Source organism: Protopterus annectens, chromosome 6.part0 (genome assembly GCF_019279795.1).
Source record: "Protopterus annectens isolate FY-2018-M chromosome 6.part0, PAN1.0, whole genome shotgun sequence".
Lineage (NCBI taxonomy): Eukaryota > Metazoa > Chordata > Ceratodontiformes > Protopteridae > Protopterus > Protopterus annectens.
Genome location: NC_056737.1, coordinates 150,701,975 through 150,726,817, shown reverse-complemented (window position 1 = coordinate 150,726,817; position 24,843 = coordinate 150,701,975). Strand labels below are relative to the sequence as shown.

Below are 24,843 nucleotides of genomic sequence, written 5' to 3'. Positions count from 1 at the left end.
TTTTCCACAGGCCCGGGGCTTTGAAGGATTCCACCTCGGTTTTGAGGAGTGTGAAATTTGCTTTAGAGAAGTTTTTCACTGTGGTTTTCTGGGCAGAGGGTGGGGTCGGGATGTGAATATCCAGTGAGATCAGTTTATGGTCTGATCTTACCAGTGAGGATACACTTCTGGTCTGGAGCATAGAGTCCCCATGTTGGTGATGATCAGGTCCAGTATGTTTTCCCCTCTTGTGGGAGTGGTAACAAGTTGTTCCATAGCATTTGAGTTTATGAATTCTAGGAACCTTTGGGCAAGGGTGTTGGAGCTAGAGTAATGCTCCCAATCTATGTTTGGGTAGTTGAAGTCGCCCAATATAATGGTGTTCGGAGAGACCTTCATATTTTCCAGTGTTCTCAGGAAGGCCGAGTGGGGTTCCTGGGTTTGGGAGGGTGGTCTGTAGCAGGCTATAAACTGGAAGGCAGTTTTACCCACTGTTAGTTGCACATGGATAGTCTCTGATGCTTCGTGCTTTGCCAACAACCTGGAGGTGTGGGTATCTTTGATGAATATCGATACTCCCCCTCCTTTTGTGGTTCGGTCCAAGTTTTGGGGCGAAAAGCATGGTATGAGGTATAACCTGGTAGTGCTGGGGTGCTCTCGGGAGTCCTGAACCAGGTTTCTGTTACTGCACAGATATTGATGTTCTCCATGCTAAGGAGAGTTTCGTGCGTGCATCTTGAGGTTTAGACTTCTGGCGTTGAGTAGCATTACTCTTAGTTTCTTATCCCTTGTGATACCTATGGAGGTGGGTTTGTCTTTTGAGCCTTGCCTAAAAAGGCACTATGGGGTAGCAAGAGCCTTTGCCAATATCCAAAGCCCAGGGTGACAGGTGCAAGCCGTCCCTAGCGAAGCATCGTGGCTTGTCGAGCATGTCATCCCAGGCTGACAGGCATTGGATCCCCTTTGAATGACACCAATACTTAAGCCAATTGTTGAAATTGATAATCTTGTCTTCATACTGTGGCATCATTCTTGGTGAGGGTAAGATGCTACTCAAGGTCAGGGTCATACCGGCCTGGGGCTACATGCCCAGAGAGCTCCTCTATGTCTCTTTTCATGTAGTCCAGGGAGGTACGTCTCAGGTCATTCACACCAGCATGGACAATGACTGAGTCATATTTGTACTTGCCTTGGAGTGACCTGAGTGCTTGTGTTATGTGGCGGATCCTAGCACCCGATAGGCAGCTCACCGTGACCTTCTCCTTGTTCAGCCTGGTGAGCGGGACATCAGTGTGCCTGATGATAGAGTCACCTATTACAAGTGTATCAGGTGTGTTGTTTAGCCTTAAGGGCTGTGACTGTTCAGCACACTGGCTTTGTGAGCTATGTGTTGCATGTGTTTTGTTTTGGGGTAGCGGTTGCTTGGGTGTCTGCTTTGAAGGTCTCTGCTGCTTAGGCAGATTTTTATTTAGAGCCTCCAAGTATGTTTTTGTGTGTTTATGTGTTTGGTTTGCTGTCGTGGTAGGTCTATGTGAGACTGGAAATGTAGTGAGTGTGGTTTCCTTCTCCTCCTGACTGGTTACGCCAGTACTGAGTTGAGAGAGCTTAGCCTCCAGTTTGGCTATATGGTTGCATCTCTCACATGTGTTGGAATTTGTTGGGAGGAGCAGAGGGTTGTCTGTGTACATTAGGCAGTTGTAACATTGCCTCAAGATTCCCAGGTTCACCAACTGGACCGGAGAGGAGATTGACAACTGACCTTTGGACATGCTAGAATAGTATTGGGAATTCCTTTATAATTGAAAAAAGGGCCAATGGGGAACAAGTTACACAAGGGGAGTTTGTGTGGGTGTAGTGCTTTTAATTTTTTAGTGCTGACTTATATAATTGCTTTAGTGAGCAAGTGCTAGGCTTTAGCATAGGAATAGGGTGTTTATTATGAGAACTAGATCAGTTCCAAGGCTCAAACCCAAATAAGCGGCGCTGCTCGATGAAGCGCTATGCACAAAATCACATAAAGCTTAGCTACAGTGGGTTTTATACAGGCGGACTTGAAAGAGCTAGAAATTGGCCCAAAACAGCCAACAGACTACCAGATTCCTGTGCTGGGAACACTCCTCCAGAGACAGATAGCCTGCTCCAAGCTCCCCACTGCCACTGGTGAACAAAGAAGCCTCCCTCTATCCAAGAAAGGAAATGGCAACACAGGAACTTTCCAAAAGTCCAGAATACAGCAAAGCCTGTATTTGGACTACTCTAGGTCAGGAAAGATGGGAAACAAGGATAACTTTTTTTTTTTCTTTTTTGCAACAAACAGCAGGAAATTGCAATAAATATGTAACACAGGCTAGCTAACTTGAGTGTGTAGCCTCAACAAGTAAATGCAACAAACAGGACAAACTTTAAAAGTGCAGGTGCAAAAACAACTTTAGACAGTTTAAAACAGTTCTAGAAGCAGAAATATTTGCAGTTTAGCTAGATCGGACAGTCGCCCAAGTAGTAGCAGGAAAAAACATTTATCAGGTTAGCAGTCGCTCTTTTAGCCTCTCTGCTGCTAGCACCACTCTGCAGGACCACGAGGAGCTTGGCTGAGTAGTAACAAGCGCAAAAACCTTGCCAAAGCGGGTTTTATACAGGGGGATTTGAAAGAGCTAGAAATTGGCCCAAAATGGCCAGTAGACTACCAGATTCTTGTGCTGGGAACACTCCTCCAGGGATAGATAGGCTGCTCTAAGCTCCCCACTGCCACTGGTGAACAAAGAAGCCTCCCTTAATCCAAGAAAGGAAATGGCAACACAGGAACTTTCCAAAAGTCCAGAATACAGCAAAGCCTGTATTTGGACTACTCTAGGTTTGGAAAGACGTGAAACAAGGATAATAATTTTTTTTTTTTTTTTTCTTTTTTTCAACAAATAGCAGGAAAATGCAGTAAATATGTGACACAGGCTAGCGTACTTGAGTGTGTAGCCTCAACAGGTAAATGCAAAAAACAGGACAAACTTTAAATTACAAGCGCAAAAGTGCGCTAAAGCTGGCTTTAAAGCAGGGGATTAGAAAGAGATAGGAAATGGCCCAAAACGGCCCATAAGCTACAGGTCACTGGGCTGGAACCACTCCTCAAGGGACAGATAGGCTGCTCAGAGCTCCCCACTCTCACTGGTGAACAAAGAAGCTTTCCCCTATCCAAATAAGGATATGGGCAACACAGGAACTATGACACAGCCCAGAGATCAGCAATACCTGAAGACTGGACTATTCTAGGTCAGTAAAGGTGGGAAACAAGGATATTTTTTTTTTTTTTTTTTTTACAAAGTAGCAGAAATTAGGTATAGAAACACAGTAAATGCTTTAATTCGGCTAGTGCACTTGAATGTGTAGCCTACCAATTAAACTAAGCAAAAACAAACTTTAAAAGTGCAAAAAAACTCAGAAATACAGGCAGAAATGCAATAAAACAACTTTACAGAGCTTATTTAGTAAAAGAAACAGAAAAGTCTATATATACAGAAAAGCAGCTAAGACACACAAACACTTCAGATGCAGTGCAACCTAGAGCACTTGAGTTGTAGCAATATTAAGGCTATTACAGTTATAATAAATGCTCTGAAATATACTGTATAATTCCAAAATGTTTGAGAAGCACAGTCAGAACACAAGGAGGTTCAGGCGAAAGAAAAAAAAAAAGTTTTGTTTTACTTTTTGAAAGGGAAAAAGGAGGAACAGAAGGCCTTATCAAATGTTCTCTCTGTATTAGGCAGAATGAGCTAATGACACTAGACTGGGAGGAGTGTCACAGTAGGGGCGGGCAACTGCAAAGCCACCAAGTATAAGAGCAAGACACCAAAAGGGCGGGAGGGTGGGACAAAAACTATCTAACATATATATATATATATATATATATATATATATATATATATATATATATATATATATATATGGAGAGAGAGAGATGGGTCTACTTCAAATTAACGAAACACCCTTACCCAAAAATGAATTCGCACAGATGAAATTGCCAAAACCTGATTTTAATGAACGATGGTGTTGCCAAACCTTTTCTCAGGGTAAGTATCCAGTCATCCAACATTTAAGAAGAAACACACCACGCTATCTCCAACCCACATAGGTGGGGGGCTACAGCCCACATACCCCCAATGTGGGGGGCTGAGCCCCCCCACACACAGCCCTAACTAAATATACCAACTTTGAGATCGCACTACAGTGGGGAAAAAGGCAAATTTCCCCATGTTGGATGACTGGATACTTAACTGAGTAAAGGTTTGTCAATACAGTTATTTGTTAAAATCAGGTTTCAGCAATCTCATCTCTGCAATTTCGTCTTCAAGTAAGTGGGTTTTCATTAAAGCTCCCCTACACCTCCCATGTAGGAGTTGGCAGCCTTTTACCCCATGATATTTACATATACCAGTTTCAAGACTGCACAACACTGAGGAAAAGTCCATAAACCCCAGAATGCATCAGTCTTATACTATATCCAGTACTATAATGTTAAGAAGTTGATGAATTGTCAATTGAACAAACCAGGGACTCAATTCATCATGTGAACAAAAAATGTTTGACAAATCAATACTCTCCTACAGGAGACAGCAATTTCAGTGCATTCATGCAAGCTTTCATAAATGTATATATACAAATCAGTCTTAGGAGCTCACATCATCAAGAAGCTCTTTATACTTTCTGTTTCTGATTTTAGCATCCATATGCATTATTCATCTTATGTGTAACAGAACATTACTCTATAGTCATAAAGGACAAACCAGAAATGCATTTGGAAAATGTAGGTAGTTCATGTTTTTCATGATCTCAAAAACCCTCAATTCCTTTGTAATCTTCATTTAGAAAAAAATTAAAAAATAAAAATAATTAAAAATAATCCAAAAAAGTAATAAGTCTAAAGAACCATCAACACCAATGACTGATGCTAAATGAGATACCTCCAGTAATTTCCATTTTTCAGTTACTGACTGATGCTAAATGAAATACCTCCAGTAATTTTCATTTTTCTGTTGTTGACTGATGCTAAATGAAATACCTCCAGTAATTTCCATTTTTCAGTTACTGACTCCACTTTGTCTAGAAGACTGGCTGGCAGAGATGTTCCGGCTTCTTTCAGTTGTTCAACTTTCTTAAGGAGCTCCTCCTTTTTTGGTTGCCACATTGACATTTCCACTCTGTACCCCTACAATGAAAAAGGAAACAATTTATGAAAAATTGTGTGCCATCAAACTCTCATAATATGAGAAAGCAAGAATTACCATCATTAACCAATAAGAAACGACTACTCACATTGTGCATCACAGCTGTAATAAGCAGTATCAATAATCACAGGGTGACATTAAATTACTCTTAGAAAGCAGGAGTAACATTTTCCTCTGCAACTCAAATGCATTTCAGCTTAGAAATGGGAAAATATATAAATCATCAAACTTTTAAGGCCATAATTGTCAAAGATTTCTTAATATCAGCAGTTGTCAACATTTAACTACAGTAGTTTAATATGCCCTTGGTGCTGCGGTAGCATTGTCGCCTCACAGCAAGACGTTTTCACGTTCGATTCTCAGCTAGAGTGTCTTCTGTGTGGAGGCATGCGTAAATGGGCCTGCCTTCATTGAAGGTTGTGTGTCAGGGCTGGTAACTCGGCACGTAAAAATCCACTACCAAACATTAGCGGACCGGAGTTCTGCTGTGGCAACTCCTAACCGGGATAAGCCGAAAGACACAACAAGTTTAATAGTGGTGCTGCGGTAGCGTTGTCACCTCACAGCAAGATGTTGTCGAGTTCAATTCTCAGCTAGAGCGTCTTCTGTGTGAAGGCATCCGTGAATGGGCATGCCTTCATTGAAGGTTGTGCGTCAGGGCTGGTAACTCGGCACGTAAAAATCCACTACCAAACATTAGCGGACCGGACTTCCACTGTGGCGACCCTTAACCGGGATAAGCCGAAAGACACAACAAGTTTAATATGCCCTTATTATTATGCTATGTGTCTAACACAGACAATAGAAACGTTACATGGATCACTTGTGACTCAAGCAATTTTATAGTGTGACAGAAGGAAATCTAATAATGTAGGAGGCACATTCTTATAAAAAGGGTCATTATTAGTGGTGTCTCTCAGGGAATCTGTTCTTCGATCACATTTCTTCAGTCAGGACTGACATCAATGGCATTAGGCTGACCAAATTTGCAGATGACTGTCAAAACTTCTCCAGCTGACTTCCAGATTTTCCAGGAGGCCCAAACACATACAAACAAGTGATAGCTGGAGCACAGCTAAATGCCAGGTATTGTGTCCTTTGGCAAATATTGACATCTGCACCTGTACTACCTGGACAATGCACCTTGAAAACTGATGCAGTTATTGGGTGCTTGGGCACTTCCCTTGTCAGAGAACTATCCTTTCATCATCACATATCCAGTGTCATTAGAAAATCCTTTTATCTAGCCATACTGTTTAGTATGTATTCGAGGTCAAAAGAGGTTATCGTCCTCTTTACCTATTCGTTATCGGTTTCATGATAGACTGTAAGTTTTCTTTTGGTATGCTCTTGTCTAAACATATCATTCAGCATGATTGACTGCAGTGTTTCCTCCCTAAGATGATCAAGGACATGTCTTCCTAGTGCTACAGAGACCAGCTTAAGGCACATTCTCTCTTACAGGATCATAGGAAATTACTAGGCTATTGGCCCTGAGGCCCTTATAAGCCTAGCCAATAGTTTATCCCATGTTTAAACAAGTCAGCACCCAAATCCCTTGTCCAGTAGGGAGACAGGTGGAATCCCAGGGGTGTATTTTCTGTTTCCCATCCAGTTATCCAGGTTGCACTTAAAAAGGGATAATGAGGTACTCTACTTGATGTGGAGAGGGAGTCTATTCCACAGATGAGGGAGTCTCTGGGACACAAATCTGTCCCACCAACAAGTCCTATTGATGTCACAGACCAGGTTGAGGTCACGTGTGTGGGTTACTCGAGTGGAGCCTGACATGCGGAAATGCAGCATTCCCATCAAGGCAGGGTCTGAGATTGCTTTGTATGCCAGACAGAGCTCACCTCTGAGGAGTCTGTATGAAACTGAGTAGAGGGACAGGGCTTTTAGCTTATCTGTGTAAGGTAGATCTGGATGTTTGAGGCTTTGGATTCTTCTGGTGAGGAACCTCTGTGGTCTCTCCAGCTGCTGCATGTGCTTTGCGAGGTACATGCCGAAGGGGGTGTTGCATTCAATAACTGGCCATATAAGGGAAGAACACAGGGATGTTATGAGCTCCTTGTCCTGGGATGAGAGACCCTTACTTATGAGGTGGGCCATGTAGAAAGCTTTCCGTACAATGGAAGCAACATGATTTTGAAAAGTCAGGTTGCTATCAACCTGGGTGCCCAAATCTCTCATGACTGATTGTGTACTTAGGACATTGTTATTAATGTGATAATATGTGGGGACACCATTCTTCCCAAAAGGAGTGATGATGCATTTTTTGGCATTCTGCTTGAGGCCATGTTGATGGCACCAGTCATTTGTTTGGGTGAGACCCTCTTGGAGGATGTCCACATCACTTGGGGAATTGATGACCACACCCAGCTTGCAGTCATCTGCAAACTTGGTCAGCCATAGCCCACTGGTTTTGTTCTGCACCTCAAAGAAGTATATCCTGAATAACAGAGGCCCCAAGACTGATCCCTGGGGTACGCCACTCATTACTGGTCTACTGCTTGAGGTGGCTTCTCCTATTTTGATTAAGTGGGCTCAGTCAGTGATCCACTTTGCTACCCATCTGATAACATATATATTGATGCCTAGTTGAGAGGGTTTATCTATTATGCACAAGTGGGGAATAGTGTCAAAGGCTTTAGCCAGATCAAGGTAGGCGGTGTGCACCATCTTCCCCTCGTCCATGGCTTTGGTGACTGTCTCAAAGAAGTCGACCATTTTTAACAGACATGACCTCCCCTTAACAAAGCCAAACTGAGTGGGTTTGAGTGTTTTGAGATTGCCAATGTCCCTGTTAATGAGGTCCATGAAAATCCATTCTTTGTCCTTGCAGATCAGGCTAGTTAGGCTGATGGGTCTATAATTTCCCAGATCGGTGGATGCTCCACCTTTGTGTAAAGGGATGACAGCTGCTGTCTTCTACTCTGCTGGGACAAAGCCGGCACTCAGGCTTTAGTTGAATAGGGTGCCTAATGGTGCTGCAAGTTAACACCTGAGTTCATGTAGAATGCAGCCTGGGGTGTTATCGGGTCGCATGGAGGCTGCATTTTTTGTCTTTGAGAGGGTAGTTATGACCTGTTCCCTAGAGATAAGGAGGGGGGGGCAGGTACTGGGGATGTCTTGATTTACTGATGGGGGGACAGAGGGGTGATCTGTCAGCCAGTAGATTGGCTATATCTACAGCATTTGTGTATGTGGTGTTCTTGACCACCAGTTCTGAACAGATCTGGGTGCTTCCTTTGAGCTTGAGCTTGCAGACATATGTAAAGAAAGCCTTATGATTGTCTCTAGTAGATATGGGTGATTTGGACTCGAAGTTGGCTTTAGAGGATTTCACTAGTGCTCTTAATTGCTTGTTTAGGCTAAGGAGAGATTGCTTCCAATTGAGCACCTGCTCCTTCTTGGTCCTGGACAGTAATTTTTTCCTTTTGTTATATAGTTTATTTATTGCAGATGTCCACCAGCCAGGTTTACTCTTCCTTGCGGAGGATGATTTTTTTCCTGTTAGGTATTCCTAATTCCATGCATCTATATAAGTTCTCATATAGTACTTTGTTGTAAATTTGGACATTGGTGCCAGTTTCAACCAAGGGGAAGGGGGCTGCAAAGCTGTTTATATCATCCCTCAGTAGGTTGTAATCAGCTTTGCAGAATTTTTTTGTTTGGCCCTAGTTAAAGGGGAGTCAGGGGAGATGCTGACTTCGAAAGTGACTGCTTTATGGTTTGATCTTACCAGGGAGGATGATACTGTAGGGGTGCTGTAGTGGTTACTCAGGTTGGTTAATACCAAGTCCAAGATATTATCACATCTTGTGGGGGTATCGACTAGCTGATCCAAGGCATTTGCATTGATAAAATTGAGGAATCTCTGGGCATTTGCATTCTGGCATGAGTAGTTTTTCCAGTCTATGGTTGGGTAGTTAAAATCTCCCAAGATCAGGGTAATGGCTGAATCCTGATAGATTCAAAGAGGTCCACATAGTGGAGTGGGCATCTTGAGTCAAATCTGGGGGCTATGATTTGAAAAGGGGTCTTGTCCATGGTTAACTGCACCTGGAGTGTCTATTGTGCGTCATACTGTTTGTCCAGCCTAGAGGTGTGTGTATCTTTAATATATATTGAAACTCCACCTACTTTGGCTTTGCCACCCACAGTCTGTGGTCTGAATGTATGATAGGATGAGTAACCAGGTAAGGCTGGGGTGCTCTCTGCAGCTTTGAACCAGGTTTCTGTGACTGCACAAATGTCAGCATCTTCCAGGATTAAGAATGCTTGCAACAAGTGCAGTTTTGTGTTTAGACTCCTAGCATTTAGCAGCATGACCTTTAATATGCGTTTTGTTGAAATTTTTAGGTTGGTTTTATTGACTTTAGGACTTTTTCCTAAAAAAAGCACAATGGGGAGGCAAGGGCCTTTGCCAGAAGCTCAAGTGAGACAGACATAGGCCATCTCTAGCAAAGCATCGTGGTCTGTCGATCATATATTCCCAGGCTGTCGGGTACTGGATACCCCTGGAATGATACCAGAAACTAAGCCAATTGTTAAATTCAGTCATTTTCTGTTTGTATTGAGGCATCATTCTGGGTGACAGTAGAATGCTGCTTAAGGCTAGGGACATAACTACCTGGGAAACATATTCAGCAAACTCAATCATGTCTCTCTTCATATAGTCCAGGGAGGTACGTCATTCACCCCAACATGGACTATGACAGAGTCATAACAGTACCTGTTATTGAGAGACTTGAGTGCTTGTGTGATATGGCAGATTCTGGTGATAGACAACTATCAAAAAGCCAAACAGTCGCAGAACAAAGCTTAATTTATAAAACCAAGACTGGATGCAGTATGAAACAAACCAAGCAAAGCTGATACTGAACAAGTGTTTTATTGAACACATGACAGACAACTAACCATGATTTTCTCCTTATCCAGCCTGGTGAAAGGCACATCTGTGTGTCTCACAGTGGAGTCTCCTATGACTAATATGTTGTGTTTGTGGTTAGGCCTTTGTGGTTGTGAGACACTGGTGTGTGGACTATGCATGGCATATGCTGTGGAGGGTTGTGGAGCTCGCGTGTGTTTTTGCCTCTGAGGTATCCTTTGTTTGGGTATATTTTTGTTGAGGACCTCCACATATGTAGTTGGGTGTTTTGTAGTTTTGGGTGGTGTTTGAGGTGTAGTGATTGTGTTGATAACCTTCTCAGTACCATATATACTATCTTGTGAGGAAGAGATCATAGACTTTAGGTTCTTAATGTAATTGCATCTCTCACAAATTGAGTTCCTAGGTGGTAATAGTAGATGGTTGCCCATGTACATGAGGTAGTTGCTACACTGTCTCAGGATACCCATGTCAACCAGGCTGGCAGGAGAAACCCATAGGAAATTGTCCATCCATATTCGTCAGAATCTCAGTGAGAGAGGCCAGGGAGAGCTAAGGGCCTAAGGGCTAGGCCTAAAGCCCAAGTGCTTAAACCAAAACTATGAGGCTTAGAATAGCACTTACAATTTAAACAGGCTAAAAACAAGCAGTAATAAATGCAGCAGAAAAGATGCAACTGAACACTTTAGAGAACAAGTAGCAGAAAAAGCAAGATGAAGTAATAGAGTAGCAGTTCTTGCAGACTCTTGAGGGGGGACCTCTGCCTCACCTACAAAACAATGAAGTATCCAGTCCTGTGCAACCTGCTATACATCTGCAAAACAAACCACCCCCTAAATACCAGTTCAAAGTTGTTAAACTTCCACTGCACCATAAATAGGACCTCTTTTGCTGAGTAGGCTTCATTTGATGTAAAGCAAGGTGGCTCCTTATCCATTTTTAAACACAACCTGGATGAATGGATGGTAAACCACAGTGGTGCAGTGGTGGCATTGTTGCCTCACAGCAAGAGGTTTTCTGATTTGATTCTCGGCTGGAGTGCCTTTGTGTGGAGTCTGCACGTCCTCCCTGTGTTCGTGTCGGTTTCCTCCGGGTGCTCCTGTTTCCTCCCATGTTACAAAGACATGTGTCCGGAGTGTTTCTTCCTGGGCCTCTGCTGAAAATTGGCTTCTTTCCAAGTTAGACTTTCCCAGTTAACATATGTTAAATAAATAAATAAACATAAATTCTCTCATGGTCTGTCCCCTCAACTAATCACTGAAAATGGATAAAATTAGGTATAAGTTATTGATGTTGTAGGGTATTTAAAAATTTGGATCTTGTGTCTTGGTTACAAATGATCACCCTAGCATGAATCGATGTACCTATATAAAATTTACAAATACGTACAGTTTTTTTGAGCCAATCTTGATGTACCTTTATGAGATGCATTAGAGTTAGATACATGCATCTACTGATAACTAATTAAAGACCTACGTATATTGTGTATTAGAGTTATTAATTATTCCTTTAAGTCACGACTGAGAAGGGTCTCTGGACCAGCCCATCTACTCAGGTACTAGTAAGTAAGTAAATAAGTCTTGTAAACTTTGTAGTCAATGTCACTTAATGTAATTGGCCTATATATTTCAACAATCTTCTCCCATTTTTTAATGCAATCATAGTGCCTGTCAATGAGTAGCCGTAGTACTACTTTGACTACTTTTAAGGCTGATCTTGATGATTGGATGAACAGACACAAATTTACACCAAGGTTATTACATTTTATATACATACACATATACCTATAAAGTAATGTGGGAAACTGGTTCAGAGTTTACCAGGGCAGCAAAATATTTAGAGCAATTCATTGTATTTGTTTTTAGAAATAGGGACAGACAGTACTCTCTCTGTAGGTGTTCTTCATTCACTATGGTTAGTGTCCATGAATAATGTTAGACAAGTATAGAAATTCAACAGCCACATTTCTGATCACATTATCTCCCACAATCCTCCATTTCTGCAGCTATGTATGTGTCATCAGCAAATAATTTACTTCCGTTCTTTCTTCCTTTGTATACATATGAAACAAAGGGTCTATATTATATCATTGAACGCTTAAAAAAGCGAACAATGAATAATCGAACCCATGTAAGTGAAAGCTTACAATCTCGAAAGCTCAAAACAGCAATTTTTTTCCAAGGGAAAAAAATCGCTGTTCCAAAGGGAAAAAAAAGAAATAAAAATTTAAATAATGCATAAAGTGGGGGGCTTTGACCCACACCCCCCCTACTTAAATATACCAACTCTGAGATCGCATTACAGTGCTGAAAACGGCAAAGTAACAGAAGCAGCCAAGCAAATTCTTTCTCTGGGAAAGAATTTGCTTAAAAGCCGCTTCGCTATTTTGCTTTTTCATTGTTTTAAGTTCGACCAAGACGCATCCAATATAATGTGTCTTTGGTCATCTAATAGGAACCCAAAAAAAAACACACACGCACATACACATTCAATGATTTATGAATAGTGAATCATGTTTTATAAGAGGTATGATTCAAAATAACTGTTTAAAGCCAATAAGAACAATCTTAAGATGTTCTCCTTGAAAAAAAATCAATATTGTCATTTTAGCATGTTGTTGTCAGAAAGTAAAAGCTGTTTATTTTGTCATTTTTTTTCTCTGTCATCCATTGTCAAGAATGTTTGAGTGAATTTTTATTAGTTTATTTTGTAAAAATATTTTAATCACTGAATATATATATTCTTTCTTTATGCTTGGGTGTATCATTAAAGAAGAAGTGGAAAAATGTATATTCTGCTAATTATCTTCATAAAGTAGGCCAGATAGTGCAGATAGTTGATCAGTTATGCTTAGATTGCCATTTTGACATAAAGTATTGCAATTCGTTAATATAGATAATGGAAATGATTTGTTTTATAACTTCTGTCAGACCTGCAGACCATTTAAAAATGCAAAAAATGCTACAGTGCCAGACATAAAGGCATATATTTAGGCATCTAAGGTGTTTAAGGATCTGGGAAATGAGCTTTATGATAGTATCAAGTGCAGGCTTTAGCAATGCTTCCTCACGGCATTTAGTTCTCTGCTTCTATGTGGAATGTGCTTATCCTCCCTGTGTCTCTGAGTGATGGCAAGGATTCTCTAAACTGCATATAGGTGTGAACGTACATGTGTATCTGGTGTGTGTGTGTGTGTGTGTGTGTGTGTGTGTGTGTGTGCGTGTGTACATGTGTGTGTGTGTGTGTGTGTGTGTGTGTGTGTGTGTGTGTGTGTGTGTGTGTGTGCGTGTGTACGTGTGTGTGTGTGTGTGTGTGTGTGTGTGTGTGTGTGTGTGTGTGTGCGCGTGTGTGTACATGTGTGCGTGTACGTGTGTGTGTGTATGTGTGTGTGTGAGTGCAAACACACAGGTGTTTGTGGGCCCATGTGTGTGCCCGTGTTTGTCTGACATATGTGCACATGTACATGCTAATGCAAATTTGTGTACATGTTTGTGAAGGTGCACATGATTATAGGTGTGCATGTGTTTGCTTTTATGTGTGTGCATCAAACAATACTAGCATTTCATCCAGGAATTATCTGCCTCATGTACAGTGCTTGCCCAGAACAGGTTTCTGTGTGACTGTGAACAGGAAAAATAAGGAAATTAAACAATTTTGGGATCATGTAATCTAAAATCTATATCAAAAGATTTAAAGCCATGTCATTTAAAATCTAAGTAAAAAAAGTAATTTGTTCAGATGAGAGCATAAAGTTTTAAACTGCCTTACATATTTTGCAGATATTAAATGACAGAAATTTAGCATAAATAGACCTGTTTTATGAGAGTATAGTGCTATACAAGTATAAAACAGTGTTTTGTATGGTTCAAGCAGGAGTCAGAAAGCGTAATGGGTCTGTGTGCCATCTCTGCAAAGTCAGACAATTATGCATTCCCTCCTTCCCTTGCAGGAAGCAAAATTAAACTTTACTGTTAAATGCTTTCATGAAAAACACAACTGTTAATTTGCATTGGATTGACAGCATATGTAAGCATATGTAATTTATGCAGAATTTTTCACAGCACATTAGCATTGTTTGTCTGCTGCATATGTTTTGCAAGCAAGCTCTTAAGCACTTCGACTGTGCCAGACAGAGAACCAGTAGTGTTCCACAGCTTGCAAAAAGTAACACTTGTATGGAAGGAAACAGCAGTTCCGGTGACACAACATGCTGCATTTGCAAGACACAACTGTTACGAGATGTGCATGAAAACAAAGATGCCACTTCTTTCACTAACTTGGCACATTTGTAGGCAATAATACAACAATTCATTCATCGTGGTTATAAGGGCTTGATATAAGTTCTATTTTTCTTCTACAAAGTAGATGAGCTATTAAGAATACCTATTTCATTTGCTCCTTCTCCAAATGATCTGTGTATTTTAAGCATTATTGATAAAGGAAGTGTTACTTTTCCAAGTCTCCCCTTCGCTGATGTTTTATGTCCTGCTTAGATAGACAGCTAAAAGACAGGTGAAATATTATGCTGAAACAAGTGTAAATTATAATGATACTTCCCCAGTCTCACCTCCGCATTGGAGCAGGGGGTGGACTACTTTCTGTAGTCCCTTACTAAATATTACAACACGAAGGTCACTATACCTCAGAGGAACAATATGTTTCACTCAGAGTTCCAGCTGATTTGTCAAAGCATGGGATCAGACATATGAAACATTCCTATATAATAAGTCCCAGTATTTTAATGCTGGAATTCCAGACAAATTGTCACAGCAATAGCAACTAAGGTTATAGTATAATACAGACTGAAATATATTATTGAGAAAGAAGACAGGAATACAGTAACATAAGGTTAACAATAATGAATTATTTTAATGCATGTGATAATGACTACATACATTTCTAAAAGTAGTGGCAACTTTGTGAAGAAATGCAGAACTGACTGCTAGGAAACTTTATTTTTATTTTCTTTTTTTCACTTCTAATAGCGATAAGGCCCACCACCCCATCTCCACACCTGTAAATAACTGTAGCCTTACCAGTCATGAGCCAATGTAGGTGTTCCATGCCCTGGTCTGGATTTAGCCTTGTCCTGTGATAGTAATGGCTTTTCATAGTCATAGCTACTCAATAATACTCTGCAATATTTTTACATTGACCTGAATAACACATATACATTTCTCTCAATTGTCCAAATTTTTTCTTTATAGCTTTGGACTGTTCATCATAAAATGTGTTGTTCCCAAGCAAATCATCGAGGAGTGGTGGCACTAAATGACAGATATTTCAGTTTCAGACTTTAAATCCCTCAGAAAATAGATACTAACCTAAAACTTATTTCTACAATTTTCTAAGTTTATGAGAGCAATATTTCAAATCTGTCCCTATTTTTGTGCCTTTGTACCCCTATTATTTTTGGCTTCCTCCAGATTTCTTGTGCTGAAAGGTCGAAAGGTGTAAGAGTTGGACAAGTGCTTCACCCTTCAGGATTTCTTCACTTACCAGTGCACAGTTGATCGTGGTACTGCATTTCACCAGGACTCAGTGCTGATCTAAAACAAGCACTTCTTCTCTTTCAACCTGTGCTAAAAACAAATCTGTATCTGATGAACCTTCAGCTGCCTTGCCTCTAAAGGTACCTGTATGATCTAGTCACGCATATGGAAATGAATCTTCACTGTTGCAGTCAGACAGCTTGGTGCTACTGCCACTCTATGCCCTGTTGATGCATTCCTTTCATACACAGAATGGTGGTCACCTGTGCTTAAGGTGATACCAGCAGTTACTGCCAATTGCCTGATGATATGGACCACCTGCTTTACCATTTATTTTAGGTAGCATATGTTTGGTGAAGACACTAGACCTGCAAAGATTGCATTACAAGTGCTGTAATGCATAACCTAAAAAAATTCAGCAATTAAATGGTCAGTTTTCAACAGATGGTAGTTACTAAAGATATTTTATATTAAAATGCATTTTCAATTACTATGTTGAAATTTGTATTAGGTTACAAGATACAATGACAGTTGATGTATTTGAACAACATCATCAAAATAAAATAGTTTGACATAAGCTAGTTATAGTACATTATTCAGAAAAAAAATGTTTCCCTTTCTAGTTGTTTGTGAGCAAGGGCGCCCGCAGGCAGGTGCAAGGGGGTGCACTTGCACCCCCCTGGAATCCTAGTGTGTGTGTGTAAAATGCCCCAGGTGTACATGGTGGTGGGTAGAGAATAAGGCTTGAACCCTGTACCTTGGGCCCAAGTGGCAAGAGCCTGAATTCCCTACCCACCACCATTTGTAAAAATATTGTAGGATTTTCCCTCATACCTTTTCTGTTCCTCATAAAATCTGTGGTTTCTGCATTTGTGTCCTTGTTGCCTGATATTCTTGGCTGTCTGGAGTGTTTCTCCCTGGGCCTCTGCTAAAAAAATTAGCTTTTTTTTTTTTCAAAGTCAGACTTTCCTGGTTAATAAATGTAAATGGACACATTTCAATATTGGACTTCTTTTCTTCAGAAAGTGTATGGTAACAAAAGCAAGCTTTTATTCTAGCAATTTTCTAAGTGTACAAGATGGATATTTGAAATGTATCCCTGTGTTTGGGACTGTATTCCCCCCATTATTGGCTTCATCCAGGTTTTGTGCTAGGGTTGAGAGTTATGGTAAGAATTGAATTCATTGAATATGTTTGGGGGCTGTATTCACCCAGTGTTGACTTTGTTCAGGTATTTATTGGCTTCATCCAGGTATTTATTGGCTTCATCCAGGTTTTGCTAATGTTGAGAGCTATGGTAAGAACTGATTTCACTGAAAATGTTTGGGGCTATATTCTCTCATTACTGGCTTTGTCCGGGTGTTATTTGCTAAGAGGTTGAGAGCTATGGTGAGAACTGAATTCACTGAATGTTTGGTGGTTGTAGTCACCCATTATTGGCTTTGTTCAGGTCTTTTGTGCTAAGAGGTTGACAGCTGTGCTATGGTGAGAACTGAATTCACTAAATGGTAAAGTTTCAGTCTTCCTCTTTCACAAAACAGCTGATTTGGCATAGTGGTATGTTGCTTTGACTTTTGCACGGGGTCCCTGGGTTCAAGGCGTGGCAGTGAAATGTATGGTGGTAATGCAGCATTTTATTCTAGCAACTTTCAAACATTATACAAGCAATGTTTAAAATGTGTCCCTGTTGTTTGGCCTTTTGCCCCAATAAATTTGGCTTTTCCAGATTTCTTGTGCTGCAAAATTCAGAGATACAGCTGAGTGTCGAGTAGATTTTACAAGGAGCTGAGAGCTGCAGGGGAGCAAAAGTTTAGTGCTGATTATGTTTAGTCTGCTTACATTAATAGCACAACAGATAGTGTACTTGCTTTAGATGCTGAAGGCTGTGGGTTCTACTCCCGCAGTAGGTAAATGCATTGCTGATGCTGTATTGTGTTGTAAAGGGGGTGGATGCTGCAGTCCCTTTGGCAAAAATACCTAGTAACTATGAACCTGTTAACAGTTTGCTATCCATTCTCTATTGCGGTATTACTAGCTTTTCATTTTACTGCATGCAACAAAGGCAATTTATTCTTCAAGGGTAACGGGCACTTTATTTGTAGATTAAATAATGACATATAAAGTGTTTGCTAGCAGCAACCTCTATTAGTTAAAAATTTCTTCAATGTGGATTTTACTACAGTATATTTTTTACTGATACTGGTGGACTTGAGTAGACTTTATGATGGAAATGTTCTGAATTGGGCAATTTTGTCATTGGTGGATGCTTTTTGTTTGTTTACTGGAAAAATTTTCAAAACAATAAATTTAAAATGCCCTTTAACAACTGTACTGTATTGTACAAGGAATATAATGTAATACAGTCAGGAAGGTGTATCAAAGAGCATGTGTATGTTATGTTCGAGGGGCCTATGATTTTGAAGACAGCCCAGAGTTAATATTTACAATTGGCAAAATGTATTTTCTCTGAAAGTGGGTTTCGGTGCTGTTTCAATGCATGTGAGTTTCAAGGGCAGAGAAGTATTAATGTTAGTCTATTTTCATTGAGACTGCATTGCTTTAACAGATATGTATTAGGGTTTGTGCTGTAAAATGCAAAATAAAACTTTCAAATGAAATCCTAAATCATCAGAAGTAAAGCAGTATGCACATTAGTGTTTATGGTAAATGGGGCAAAATAACCAAGGAATGGGACATTGGAATGGCTGCAGGGGGGAGGCTCCATTTGACCATGATTTTGTGAGGGGTACCAAGCTCAGACAGCCCGGTTGAACTATACCTCTCAGTTGTCCATATCTTTGCAGAATTAATAGATATTTGCTGCTTATTTTTGGTTTGTTTCTCAAAATTTGTGGTTTTCTAGCAAATCATTTAGGAATGAAGCCATTAAATGACAGACATTGAGTTTCAGATGTCATAACCTTCAGAAAAATGCATGCTAATGCAAGACTGTCTAAGTTTATACAAGAGCAATTTTTAGTAGTGTTTCTATGTTCCCCAATATATTTGGCCTTGTTCAGATTTCCTGCATTAAGAGGTTGAGAGGTGCGTGCAAATCACTTTGTAGATTAGGAATATCAAACATCTCAATTGTCCCCAATTCTGGCTCAAAATGTTGCTCTCCCTAATAATGCCTCCTCCAAAATGGCAATTTTGGAAGAAAATGTGGAGGGTTTACAATTATAACTGTAATGATCAGTTGTAGATTACCTTTATTTCAGAAATGCATGTGGATGCTCTTATTTTGTTAGCTGCTTCAAGTTAACTGTTAATATTAAAAGGTGTCCCTTTTTGACAGGTATTTTGCATCACATTTTGGTCTGTTTTTCATAAAATTGTGGTTTCTGGCAAATTAGTGGCAAGTCATTAAAGATTGAAGTTAGAAAATAATGGCAGACATTTGAATTTCAGATTTTATACCCTTCAGAAAATGTGTACTAATGCAAGATCTACCTGTTCTATTAAGTTAATAAGAGCAATATTTAAAAATTGGCCTTATTTTTGGGCCTGTGTCCCACTTCTAGTTCTATGTATAGCTTTGTCCAGATTTCTTGCTCTGAAGTTGAGAGGTAGAGTGTCAGAGCCTTCAAATTATGACATACTTATTGCACCCCAGCCCCCATTGTAGTGGCTCGGGATGTGTCCAAGGAAGGCAAGAAGCAGTTATGCAGTAAGTGTGCAGAGTATTCCCCCATCCAAGGTAGATCACAAATATGACCTTGGCTTTTCATCTGTCCTTGATTTTGCAAAATGTTCTGGTTTTCTATCAGATTTTTATACTGTTGATTTATGCTTTTTATTATTCAGGAACTGCATGCTATCACAGTGTCCGGTTGCTCTGTTTAAGTAGCCATGGTTTACATCAGGTAAGCTTGTCGGAGATTGTAAGATGCAAGTAAGCTTTAGTAAGCTTGTCGGACATTGTAAGATGCAAGTAAGCTTTAGTAAGCATATTGTTAAAGAATTGCTAGCATTGAAAGCCTTTTCGTTGTTGCCATGCAGAGAATATTTACATAGCTAGATGATGTATAAGCCTTGGGTATTGAAATGCATATGACAGTATTTGTAATAAAAGGACAGGATTACAGTATTTTCAGAAGCTCATTACATTTTATTGGAGACCAGTGTCTTATAGCAGTGTCTGTGTGTTAGTACACTTGTAGTTGGGTCAGGGTGGCTTTAATGGTATATGGTAAATAAGCATTGCTACCTTACTTAAAGCCAAGCCCTGCAACAACTAGCTCCACAATGAAGTCAAAACACAATAGCTCTGGTGGGTAAATGTACTCTGTAGTAATCAAAAAAAGGCAAATGTTTGAAATGACTACAGCTTATGTGCTAACACAATAGGTAGTGATGAAACAATGCTCTGCTAAAAATGCTTTAATGCTCCACATTGCTGAGCTGCAATCACTAGCTACCAGGATTTCACCCACTTCAGATCAAGCATGGTGCCGTTCAGTGCAACCTTCCCAGAACTAATTCAAGTCTGACCAGAATTATTTGGTGTGTGTATGAGGGAGGTAGCATACCCCTCAGCTGTCAGATTTTTGCCCCATATTCCTCTTAAAAAGGATTGAAGTTGCTAAATAATGAGACTGCATACTAACACAAATCCTGTTACTCTTGAAATTTTCTGAGAGCCATATTTATAATTTGTCCCTATTTATTTTAGGCTTTGTCAAGATTTCTTGCACTAAGGGTGAAGCCTTGAGGGGTGTGGTATCTTTGTAAGAGAAAGTGAAATGCCCAAGTTAGAGTTAGCAGGTGGAATTTTCAAGTGCATTTTCAAGGAACTGTGAGTTTTAAGGGAAGTGAAGTTCACTGCTGCTCATGCCAAGTCTATTTACAATGTGCAACCATTTTGTTTAGCAAATGGTATCTCTATTGTGGTATAAAGTTTTAAAGCTATGTTAGTAGCACCACAAGTAGAATACTTGCATCTTAATGTAAAGGCTTGAGGTTCTATTCCTACAACATATACATTTGTATGCTGCAGTCCCCAGGATGTCCTCCTTTGGATGAGATGCCTAATAACTATGAACCTGTTTTCAGCTTGTCATCCATTTTCTATTGCAATATACCAGCTTACCATTTTTAATTTAACCTAGGAAATTTATTCTTTGTGACAGCAAGCACTGAATTTGTAGATGAAACACTGAAATATACAAGTGTTGCTGTATAATACAAGGGATATAATTCAATTATATATTATAATTAATACAATCAGGTAAATCAAATAACTTTTGCATGGCCCTAACGGTGTGCAAGGAGCCTATTGCTTGAAAACAGTTCAAAGGTAAATAACCTGCCACTGGCCAGATGCATTTTCTTTGAATGTGGGTTTCAATGCCGTTTCATTGAATGTGAGTTTCAAAAGTAGAGAAGCTTTAATGCCAAGTCTGTTTTCATTGCAAGACTATTGCTTTGTTTAGGTTTAGTAAATGTCTCAGTGTTTGGGCTATAATGTTTGAAATAAAAGTTGTAAATTTAAATCCAACTGCCTGTAATCATTGTAGAACTAAAGCATAACACAGTATGCACACAGATTTGAACAGTGTCTACAGTAAATGGGGAGAAATAGCCAAGTAATGGGACACTGGAATGGCTGTGTGGGGGGCTGGGTGGGTGGACTTGGGCGAGGCTGTGTTGGCAGGGGGCGGGGTGAGCTATGTGGGTGGGGCTCTGGGTTTGCACCCCCCTGCAAAAAATCCTGCGGGCTCCCTTGTTTGTGAGGTAAAGTGCAAAACAACAGCGTATCTGCTCCTGACGAGGATATCAGCGTGTGCTGCATTCACCAGTTTTAAAGAGATTGTGAATGTAGCAGTGCAGTTGCTCTAACAGTAGCAGGTAGTGATGTCACAAACATGAATTATGACTTAAGATGAGACAGGCCAGAAAAAAAAAAGCATAAAGGATAAATACTACAAAACATTTTATGAATTTAAGCAAGTTTACACAGCATTACACTCTACTAAGAATAACATAAGAAAGATGCACTATAGTGGTAAATTGATCTGGACCATAACCATTACATTTTTCAAAATGAATTTTGAGTCTCAGTACTGCTTTAAACATTTAAAACAGGAAGAAAACTAAAAAAGGTGAAATAATGCATACAATTTTTGGATTATCTTGGTAATTTATAAGCCGTAATTTCCTCATTCTGTCATTTATTGCATTCTTTTTTCTTTTATTCTCTCAGACACATATCCAGAACTATATAATATATATTTTAAAACACATGCACACAAACACACACACACAACACACACACACACACACACACACACACACATGTATATATGACATACTACATTCATGTGATCTAATGCATTATTCATCAGCAAGTATTGTCAGTGCATCAGCAGCACAACTAAGATATAACCCATCCATCCATCCACAACCCCTTTTAACCCATTTTGTGAGCATGGGATCAGGGTGACACTTCATCAGTAACAATAATCTACAGCCAAGGTTTACACCCCCCAGTGGCTAGCCCTGTGACAGTTGTTTTTCCACACCACACACTCACCTGCACATTCACACCTAAGGCCAATTTAAAGTGTCCAATCAATCTACTGCATGTCTTTGGAATGTAGGAGGAAACTGGAGCACTGGGAGTACCCAGGCAAATATAGGGAGAACATGCAGACTCCACACAGAAGATTACATTATATTATAATATTAATATAGACTGTAGCTATATATTTATATCTATATACATGTATCTATCGATTTATATATACTGATATCACACAGCTATATATATATATATATATATATATATATATATATATATATATATATATATATATATATATATATATATATATAGTCGCCATTATCTTGTTGAATGATGCTTTGTTGACATCTGTTTAACAGAATTTGGTTCACATGTTATTTACTGTCAGAAAAGTAAAGGGATTTGCATATGAGGTACGTCTTACTCAGTGACTATGCAGGATTATTAAATATAAACTTGCTGGAAAAACTGAAAGTTACAATTTCCAGTCCTATATATTACAATAAAGTGTGAAGCTTTAATTTTTCTGTGCTTTGTGCATATAACAATGTGCACATACCCATGACGGTATGCACAAATCCATGCGTGCATATGCAAATGTGTATGTATGTATGTAGTCAAATGTGCATACATGCTCTCTCACACACACACACACACACACACACACACACACACACACACACACACACACACACACACACACCAAGACTGATAAACAGAACACACATACACACACACACACACACACACACACACACACACCAAGACTGATAAACAGAACACACACACACACACACACACACACACACACACACACACACACACACACACACACACACACACACACACACACACACACACACACACACACACACACACACACACACAAACGCACACCAAGACTAACAAATAGACTACCATCAAGAATTAGGATGTAAAATGAAATGCAACTAATCATTGTTATTCATTGATGAAATCCTCATCTTTGAGACATGAATAAAGGAATGCTTAAACAGATTACTATCTACCAGATTAAAAACTCACAATATCTGTGATAGCAGGGTTCTTACTTTACTTAGAAAACTACTACTACACAACAGTTGGTGTGCCACAAAACTCGTTCATAGGTCTACTTTTATTCAATATATCTGTTAGTGATATGCACAAGGCACCAGGAAACACTGTTCTGCTACAATACACCATCAATTTCTTATTGATATTCACTGCAATCTCTGTGGATAAACTACAATATCATTAAGAGTCATTCAGTTCTCTAAAAATGGTTAAAGGAATTCCACCTTCTCCTTAATGCTAACAAATAAAACTGATTCAAGTCGCACAATTGCCCCAGAAATCAATATAAAACTAATTGCATTTACCTACCTAAATCATAACACATACAAAACTGCAAAATGTATTGGATTAATAATGGGCACAATAAAATATGACCATCACATCAACTATGTAGTAGCCAAAAAAGAATAAAAATTAAGAATACTATACAAAGCTAAACCATTCATATCAGACCAATCTCTTGCCTCTAGAACTCTGTCACTGTTACTCCCAACTGTGGTATGCATATCAGCAGTTTTTACTACTATAAAGAAAACAATGCAGAATAACCTTGAAATTACCTATAACAAAATAACAAGCTTCATTACTCGTGTATCCAACAACAATCACCAATGCACAGCCTTGAATAAATTAGGATGGCTCAAATTACATACTGTACTTAATTAATTTAAGGTTATTCATACCATCTTGTAAAAACCTTATAAAAATACCCTGACATCACAAACATTGTTCATAGTTATAATCCTGCAAGATAACTCTAATCACTTAGGCTAAATCAACAGCTTGTTTTAAAATCAGTAAACCATTTTGGTGATTTACTCTAAGCTACCACTATTGCAAAACAATGAAAGTCTGTTCCAGTCAAAGTATGCTCAGAGTGGAGTGAATAAAGCTTCCTAACCAAACTAAAGTACTAGTTAAAGAATAACAAAATGGCATTGTCGATGAGCTGCATACATAAAACCAACTCACTCAGAATTACAACTAATCAAAGTACTCAGAAATGTGTTTAATAAATACTGTTTCACAGAAGATGTCTTCCTACACTTTAACATAAATGAAATCGTAGCTTCTGCCTATTTACCCTGCCAATAATCTTTACTTACTTTTATATCCTAATCACCCATTAACATGTTTCTTTAAACCATTATATTATAAACTATACTCTGTGCCATCTTCCTCCACTTATCTCTACTACGTTCATAAACCTTTGTTACTTGCCTACCCTTCTTCCATCTCTGTCTCTATTTACCCCATAACTCGCAGAAATTCCTACTATGCTTCTGTCCCTCCTTGTATTTTTGTATGCGTTACAGTTATAATACTTACATACATATAACTGCCTTTAAGAAAGTAATTTAAATAATTAATGTGACACATATTTGATCTGTATTTGCTAGTATAACATTATGTGATATACTTTTGTTTGTACTGCATTTGTATTATTGTATCAGTAAATCTTTTTCATTCTGGATGTTCTCCATAGAAAAGTAGGCGCCAGATGACCTGCAATGTCCCAGTCATCAAAATTTGCTTTAACAAACAAACAAAAAAATTATTGTCCCAACAAAAGTAACTTGTGGGCTCCTTTATCAGTCATCTGGAGTGAGCTCTGAGACTGCTGCATTGTGGGATAAAGATGTTTTGATCTCAGTATAGGAG

The 24,843-nt window shown here is 39.3% G+C and overlaps 1 protein-coding gene across 4 annotated transcripts in view; it reads right to left on the bottom strand.

The window, feature by feature from the left end:
- Positions 1-24,843, bottom strand: part of AKAP6 (A-kinase anchoring protein 6) — a 2,898,826-nt gene that overhangs the window by 669,914 nt on the left and 2,204,069 nt on the right. For all 4 annotated transcript variants that reach the window (XM_044073884.1, XM_044073885.1, XM_044073886.1 and 1 more), the window contains one exon: positions 5,030-5,176. In XM_044073884.1, coding sequence (XP_043929819.1) covers positions 5,030-5,176 — 147 coding nt within the window. The remainder of the gene's footprint in view (positions 1-5,029; positions 5,177-24,843) is intronic.